Source organism: Centruroides vittatus, unplaced genomic scaffold (assembly GCF_030686945.1).
Source record: "Centruroides vittatus isolate TY-2023 unplaced genomic scaffold, ASM3068694v2 contig_3092, whole genome shotgun sequence".
NCBI classification, from domain to species: Eukaryota; Metazoa; Arthropoda; class Arachnida; order Scorpiones; family Buthidae; genus Centruroides; species Centruroides vittatus.
In genome coordinates, this window is record NW_027121990.1 from 81,321 (window position 1) to 90,065 (window position 8,745).

Below are 8,745 nucleotides of genomic sequence, written 5' to 3' on the forward strand. Positions count from 1 at the left end.
GGGTGGGGTGTCTAGGTTTTATAATAGCCTATATTTTCCATAGATTCTGAAAAGTTAATATAAAAAAATTTAATACAGCGGTTATTTTCAGATTTAGAAGTACAGAACAGACATCGGACAGACAGACAGAGTTTATTATATAGGCCTATATATAGATTTATGTTTTTATTTTAAAAATGATATTTTTGTGGTGTCCTAATAAAGATTTATAAGAAATAAATTTTAAGTTTACTTTTATTAAAGAAAAAATTTAGAATAAATAAAACTTTATAAGTTAAACGAACTAAGAATTTCATTTTAATAATTTGAATACAGCAATTTGATCTTTTATTCAAATAATAAATCATATTGTGTAGCAATCAAATGCCAATTAAATTTTTAAAAAATTATTTTAAAGGAAAAAGCATTTTCCGATATTCATTTACTTTCATTAGGGTTTAGTTTTTAATAATTTTTTTTATAAGACATTACAGTTTAAACAATCATTATTGTAAAGGAACTGTTTAAAATGTTAAACTGATGAATTGCTAAAGATGTTACTTCTGTTATTGTGACGTCGTTGGGTAAGTCTAAAGACATGTAAAAAAATAAAACAGTGAGATTTCAGATATCAAGAGGGTCCGAAATTAAAAGAAAAATTTTACCAAGATTACCTTGAATTTTCTCAACAACAATTGATAATTCTCTGTAGATCACCACATCAATGACGGAGAGAACACTGAACCATGTATTGATAATAGAATAATTAGCAAACTTATAAAAAAAAAAAATCATCAAGTAACAGCGGAATTATTTCGTGAAAAGTGAAATTATACTTCATATTATTTTACAGTTTAGTTTATTTCAATACAAAGTAAACGTAGTGTTATCAATTACTGTATATTATAATAATATTGAAGAAAGAAATAAATTTGACAAAATGTTTATAATATTTAAGAAATATAAATTTCAGTCAGATACTTTCTTTTGGTATGTTAATATTATATAATTTGTGCTGTGTATCATAATATTATATAATTTCACATTCAATAACATAAAAAAGAAAGATGGCAATTTAACAAATTGCTGTTTTGTCATTTTGTTCAATCATTATCAATCGAATCGAACTATTTTAATCAATATGAAATCTTTATTAGTATATTTTCAGAGTACAGTTTAGTTTCCAGCCGAACATATATTATTGAATGAATTATCTAATTTGAAGCTAGTCATTTTCATCCACGGGTTGCAACGAATCCTATTGGCAATTCGAGATTAGATTCCGATCTTCTACCTCGAGGTGCCACGAAAATTAGTCCAATCGAAGAAGTTGTAGTCTTTTGCGAATTGTTATCTTCATATTCTCCTCGTTTTCCTCGACTCGCTACGAATGCATCGATTCGTCTTCCATTATCAGATTGCTGTCTTCTATTGCGTGGAAAGTAGTCTAGATCTGGTTCAGATTCCGTTTTGATGGAATCCACAGATAATAATTCTGGTCGTACTTCATCGAATTCGACTGCTTCGACTATTCTGAAGTAATAATACGATGCCAGAAATGCCCAAATTACAAACATGGCGAAGTAACCGAAAGAAACGGTACATTGTTCTTTCTTCATGGTGAACTGATATCGAGTGCCGAATGAGACCAGCTTTATACAGAATTTCTGGATAGGAGTAATGGCGCTGCATTCAGAATAATTTCGAGTCATAAATTTGTAGATCTAATGAGATTTCTCTTGTTAAATTAGTTAACAGTTTCGAGGCGTTGGATGTATGGTATTTGCAAGAACCGGTGATTATTTACTTCGTAAAAGATTGATGCAATTCGAGTTGTCACGTTGTAAATTTATGTTAAACAGATTAAAAGTTTTTATATACTGGTAAGTAGCATCATATTAACAAAACAAAAAGCTTTTGTAATAGAAATCACAAAAGTTATATATTCTGTACACGGTGAAGTCTCTATATAGTTTTTAAGAAATAATGACAAACCTTTGACCCAGATTGCCCATAAAAATTGCGAATAATGCAATTTGTATTCGAACTTCATCACTCATCTGTAAATTGGTAATTTGCCGCGTATCGATCCAATAAAAAAACCTGCAGGGATTAACTTTAAAATTTAATTGAAACAAGTAAGCTGTTTTGTTATTTATTGTTACACAATTTTTTTTTATAGATATGATCATATAGAGTAATAACTTGAAAACAAATTTTAAACGTAGACTATTGTTTTCATTTTAATGCAAATTTTATACGTGAAAAATCTGCATCTCGGCTAATTTTCCACTTATAAAATTATTTTTAGATATTTCTTTTTCTATAAATTTATCACAATACAAACTATTCTATTCGTTCATATTTGGTAAATTGTTATAGGGTATAGTGTTTCACGAAAATATCAGATTATCTATCATTAGATACGAAGAAGATCAACTCAACCGATGACTTGGAGGAGAATTTTTTTCTTTTTAAAATTGTATTTTCTTATTTTGCCTGGAGTTTCCAAAACTATCGATTGAGCCTTATTATTAGTCCTGTCTTCTTTCTAATATCTCGCGGCCATTTGCTGTTTCTATAGGTATGTTACAGAAAAATAAGCATCGAGGAAAGATGAAGGACAAAGTTTTCTCGTGAAAATAGAAGGTAAAGAATATAGTTTTAGACTTTTTACAATTATATTTTAGATTTCACCTTCATTTATTGATTAATGTATTAAATATATATGATTTTAGAGTCAAGCAGGATACATATCTAAAAAATAAACATATTTTTTCATTTAATTATTTCCTTATGCGTTCTAATTACGTCTGTAATAAAATTAATAGCCTAATTGATTATTTAATCAATAAAAAATCATAGATGGACAAACAAATTCTAGTTATTCTATATTATCTGTGAAAGTTAACATACATAAAAGCATAAAACATCTTGGAAAATTATTTAAAACTTGTGATTTATTTAAAAAATAACACATAAAAATTGCATTTAAAATAAATCACAACAAAATAGAAATTATAACATAAAATGTTTGAAGTAAATTAAATTTGAAATTTGAAAAAAAAAGTGTATAAGAACTTATCTGATTATCACTAAGTTCTGTTGCATCTGATAGTCAAAATATTGCATTAAATTATAAGGTAATGTAAGGATAACACGAAAGAAAGGCAAATAATGGAATATTCTTAACTAGATGTCGATAAATTCCTAATAGATTGATTAAACTATATTTTAATATATTAATTACTCTGGAAAAGTAGATATGGAATATAAAGTTAAGAGAATGAAAAATTAGTAGCAATTTTTAACAAAAGCTTACTTTATATATTGTATATAAAATAAAAAGTTTAAAAAACACCCGAAATCTGAATGATTTATTAGAAACGGTAGACAATTAATTTTGAGCTTCTTTTCATCGTTTAGGTCAATCTTTGTTTTATATTTTTGTTCTTTTTATAGGTGCAATCTGTAACTGAAAATAGAACAAAATAAAAAAAAAACTCTTAATGATATTTTTTCATTGCTTTAATAATATTAATGAAGAGTAAAGTAGAACAAGACGGTACATATTCGTTGTTTTTTTCTTTTTTTGTATGAATCTTATCCAGATGGACACGTCAGTCTACAGTTTTCGTACTCTTATTCTGTTAATAAATTAGAAGAATTAAAAGTTTGGGCCTAAAATAAAATAAAAATTATTTTTATTTAAATATTTCGTAAAAGTATTGCAAAAATTTTTATTAACTGGGAATAAAAACATATGCTTGCTATAAGAACATTTAAAAACAATCAAAAGGTCTATTTTGAATATTAAAAAAAAACACTTTGTCATTCCTTTTACAAATGAAAATATTACTTATAAAAATACAAATTATTCACTAAAGTTTATTAAATTTTAACTATTAAAACTATCAAAATTAATTTGATGATCTAAACATATTTATAACAGAGGTTTCTAGGAGTTTAAGGAACTGGATTTAAACAAATTAGGTTTATTTGAATTAAAGGAAAACAAACTGAGACGTAAAATTGTATCTTATAATGTTTAAGTTACGTATAAGAATAAGGTACAATATACAAAAGAAAAATCACAGAACAAATGAAGAAAGTAGCACACAATAGCGATAACAAATATAGCAATGTAGAACAATAAAATAAAATTTCAATAATCTACAAAATTAAGCGTTGGATAGGGTAAATACTAAAATATATCAAATTGGTAATAATTGTGCTTTAATAGCTGTTTCTATATGTAAAATGTTAATATTATTGTAGACCTAACTAAATCTATCCTCCATCTTCATCGCTCTTTTAGTGGGCCTCAGAAATAAATTTTTCCCAGGCTCTCTCAAATTTTAGGACCCCCTTAGTGACAGAAAGTTACATGTAAATACGGCAATCATTTTATGATAATTTCAGTTAATATATTTATAAAATCAACAAGTTATTTATAGAATGATACATATACATATTCAATTAGCATTACATTTATTCGAAATGGAAGTACTTTCTCTCTCCTGTTGCATGTAATTTTCCATTTCTCTCTATAAACAAGGCTTAATTCGATTTTTTCCAACGGCCAATGCCATTGGGTTAATTTCATTAATGGCTGCGATCACGTCACAAAATTTATAGACAACAAATCGAAAGAAATTAATAAACTGTTATAAAAATTTATACGTGGAAAATTACCAATAACGATTTGTTATTAATTCAGCATGTCATTTAGTTATCATGGATGTTTCTACTTTTCTTAGTTTTATCTAGTTGTAATCGGTAGAGATTTCAGTAACTTACCAAACAACGGTAATATTGATATTCTTTATCGGATAGATGTGTTTGGCAACTTGCATGTGTACACGATATCGGAAAACATTTCAGTTAGAGAAAAGCATATCGATAGCCCGAGTCGATATCTTCCCTTTGCATGATAAACGGCTTCGTCTTGTTACATGGATAACGTGCATCTTGAAAGACACTAATCAAAATAAAATATATTTCTCTTAAATTCTACAGACAATTGTTTCTTTAAAGTTATATTAAAGTTTAACATTTAATAAAATAGGTTATGCACAAGATAGTAGCGAGAGAACGGGATAATGTTCTCGATGCTAAATGAGAAACTTATTTTTAATACTAAAATTTGATAAAATACTGAAACGATACTATTATATTGTGACGTGATAAATGTCATTTCAATTTAGAAACCAAAAAGATTAATGAGAAAATTATATAATAATTCAATTCTTGAGCTTTATTAACAGAATAATGTACTCGAATAACAATAATAAATATATTTAAATCTTAAACAATACTCTTTATAATAATTTTTAAATGGGTAAGCCTTTCCTTTTCTTGTAATACAAATAGGCTACTTGATATTTTAACCTTATATAATTTTTTAAATAGATTTGATATCTTGGCAATCTCGATTTACGAATTTTTCATCTATCATGGTTCATCTGATGCATTCCAAAATTTTATACGACGTTACATTAATTGTAGGAACAACTTTCAACCAAAGAAAGATCAAATCTCATAAACTACTGCTTTCAATTCGCAGTGATGTCTTCGAAAAAATGTTTTATAATGCTGCATCTACCATTAAAGAAGAAATTTTAATTCCAGATATAAATCCGGATATTTTTGAAATTATGTTAAAGTAAGTTTTTTTTTTTTAAATTCATATTCTTTGGAATATTTTGAACATTATTAATGAATACTTTTACTGTTAGATATATCTATACGGAAAGTCTAACGGCAGATTCACTAGATGATACCATACAAACTTACTATGTGGCTTCTAGATACAACATAGTTCAGCTCATGCAAATGTGTAGAGCCAAAATAGAATCGCAATTATGCAAAATTAATGTTTGTTCCGTTTACGAGATGGCACTCGACTTAAACTTTCATAATCTTAAAAATAAATGCGAGGATATAATATGCAAATATGCAAACGAAGCTTTGGAATCAGATTCGTTTCTCAGATCTTCATATAAAACTGTTCAAAGTATAATCTCGATGAATTCATTAAATATAAAAAATGAACTGTTTCTGTTTGATAGGTTAGTTCAATGGGCAAAAATGGCGATTCGTAAAGGAGCAGATGGTAATTCTTTCAAGAAATTGAGGAAATTTCTCGATCCACTCTTTCCACATATCAGATTCTTGAGTATGAGTCACGAAGACATCTTTAGAGGCTTGGCAAGAAGTGGTGTCTTTAGTCAAGATGAAATAATGAGCATAGGAATGAACATACCAGAACCCGGAGATGTGCCCTTGCCTAAATGGTGCAACAAGAACAGAAATGCAAGAAAATGTCTTTTTATAGAAACACTGGAATCAGAAAATGATAGTTGTGTAGAAGAAAGTGATAATAATTCTACATCATCGAAAGAAATTAATCCATTAACAATATCCAAGATATTAAAATCGGATAATTCCCCTTATTCAATTTTGCAACTTCATCACGACTGTTCGGCAGGGAAGATAAGAGATCCAAAATACACAGATGGGACATTCTGTATCGAATGTATGCTAAATTGTGATCAGGAAATTATATTGTATGGCTTTAGCTTTTACATAAAATACCGTACCATTTGTATTGCTGAATTGTATATCGCGGAAGGAAGCAATTCGTGTCGATTAATTCCATGCATAGAAAATGCTAACGAAAAATCATCATCTGTGCTTAATTACAATCACCAAATGATGATGTCCCAGCCATTGACGATCAAGAACAACATTGGATATTATATTAAAGTTTTCACTGATGATGATGTCGGAAGTTGCACGAAATCTTTCTCGACTACGTCCAATTTGAAAGCTTTCGGAGTTGATTTTAATATTAGATACATAAATATTAGAAATAATTCTCATTTTTATGAATTATATTTTACTAAACCTTCTTATTAAATATAGAAATATAATTTTAAAAAGTATATTCTTGAAATATTAAAATATTCGTCTAATGTTCGACAATATATGCTCAATAAAATTTAATTTAAAATTATAATAAACAGCATAATATATGTTTCCTTTTTTAAAATGATTTTTCCAATTGCAAAAAAGTTTCTTAATTTATGCTTTAAGTTTCTATCAATTAATAGAATTAGAGTATTTTGGTTCTTGCAATAAAGTCTCTCTAATGGAATCTAATGTAAATTAGTTCAAATTACTCAAATTTTGGCAAGAAATAATAGTAAATTTTAGTACTAATTCTTAATAAAGCTACAGTCCAGTATAATACACTTTCTTGATAAGTGAGGTCCACCAGTTGGTAGTTGATCGCGAATTCGGGGCTATGACCAACCACGAGAATATTCCAGTGTTAATGTGAATATTCTGAGCTTTCTTCGCGTGTTTCTAACGCAAATAGGGGGTCAATTTCCCCATAAAACGTATTCCCGTGAGGCATCCTTCTTGGCATATTACCACCTTATCCCATCAATGCAATTCTTTATAAAATAATTTCAGAAAGAAAGCATATTTAACAGACATTTTGTATTGCTTAAAATCTATCAAAAAAGCAATAATAGGCCTACTTTTCTGTATCTTTACATAATTTCTAAGTTTGTAAGAGTTTTACCGAAGAAAAATATTTTGAAAAATGTATGCAGAATGCATGCGAAAATTGAATAAAAATCTAGCAACGAGTTGCGTAACTTTCCCAGCCGAACTTTAAAATTGTGTATGGCACCATCTGTTACGAGATTTTACTTTAAAAAATTTTATATTATTAATTATTATTGCATGGTCAAAAGCTTAATTTTGAGAGAAGAGATGAATTTTATAATATAAAAAAAATAAATAAATAAAAAATTGTAAATGCTAATAACGATTAAAATCTTCATTAAGTCCGACCCTACTCGAGATATGACACTCCCTTTATCTCTCAATCTCTCGACCTTTAACCCCGAAAATTTATTAGCATCAATGCTCCCTAATACACAAACCTTCCTGCAAAATTTCAGAAATTTTCGGAGTTATTAAGGATGCAAAAATAGTCGAGTGACATCATAAAGATGCTGCAAAGCCATCAATGATCTCGACAGTATATTCGGATTATCGCTAGTCAATCCATCTCAAAAGATAATTAATATTAATAGAAATATTTTGGTTAATTTCGTAAATTTTATATCATGCTTACTTATCAGATGAGGAATTATTTCGTCCATTTTGAGCTTCTAATGTACCCAGCATCTGAAGCAATCCTATATTTGCAATCAAGTCGAAAGGTTTTCGAGTTTCTCTTCAAAAAATATTGGTAAATAATGCCCGAAGTTTATATCTTTTGTAGGAACCTTGAAATATTTAAATTTAGTTAAAATTATAATTCAAATCAAATTAATTTAAATTTTTCTTCCAATACAAATTCCATCCGAAATTTTCTCTTACAAGTGTTACAGGGATTTCTCCAGAGCAATATCTCTGTCGAAATCGTGGTATTTGAGGATGATATTCGCTTGTATTCATTTAAAAAAAATTAAATAATATATTCAGCCAATAAAATAACATCAAATATTCTATTGTTAAACAATAATTGTGTAGAAAATGAACAAAAAATAAATTAGATACGTTTTAATTCTCGAAATTGACCACAGATGGAACCACTCAATTTTGGATCAATCTTCCTTTATTTTTAAGTAATTTTAATTCTCAACTGTATAATTATCTTTAATTATATAACATTGAAAAATATTTTAATTAGTTAAATTAAATTTTAATAAGTTTAAATAAAATTCGTTTCCTTTTTTTATA

At 27.6% G+C, this 8,745-nt stretch overlaps 1 protein-coding gene and 1 long non-coding RNA gene across 4 annotated transcripts; one reads left to right on the forward strand and one right to left on the reverse strand.

The window, feature by feature from the left end:
- Positions 1 to 3,206: 3,206 nt before the first annotated feature.
- LOC136973147 (uncharacterized) lies at positions 3,207 to 4,954 on the reverse strand. 3 transcript variants are annotated; one of them, XR_010880453.1, is made up of 3 exons: positions 4,780 to 4,954; positions 3,549 to 3,626; positions 3,207 to 3,454 (listed from the first exon to the last, which is right to left on the reverse strand). It is a non-coding gene; the product is annotated as an uncharacterized lncRNA (long non-coding RNA). The 3 variants fall into 3 exon arrangements; XR_010880452.1 differs by having other exon boundaries at positions 3,544 to 3,626; XR_010880451.1 differs by lacking the exon at positions 3,207 to 3,454 and having other exon boundaries at positions 3,490 to 3,626.
- A 279-nt stretch (positions 4,955 to 5,233) lies between these two features.
- On the forward strand, positions 5,234 to 6,967 carry LOC136973145 (BTB/POZ domain-containing protein 3-like). The gene is made up of 3 exons (XM_067267841.1): positions 5,234 to 5,320; positions 5,392 to 5,644; positions 5,718 to 6,967. The coding sequence occupies exons 1-3, from the start codon at positions 5,317 to 5,319 to the stop codon at positions 6,898 to 6,900; spliced, it is 1,440 nt and encodes a 479-aa protein (XP_067123942.1). The 5' UTR covers positions 5,234 to 5,316; the 3' UTR covers positions 6,901 to 6,967.
- Positions 6,968 to 8,745: the final 1,778 nt, after the last annotated feature.

Bases quoted from the DNA above. Each gene is read 5' to 3' on its own strand.
- LOC136973145 (XM_067267841.1), top strand. The intron at 5,645-5,717 runs GTAAGTTTTTTT...TTTTACTGTTAG, and splicing joins ATTTTTGAAATTATGTTAAA to ATATATCTATACGGAAAGTC.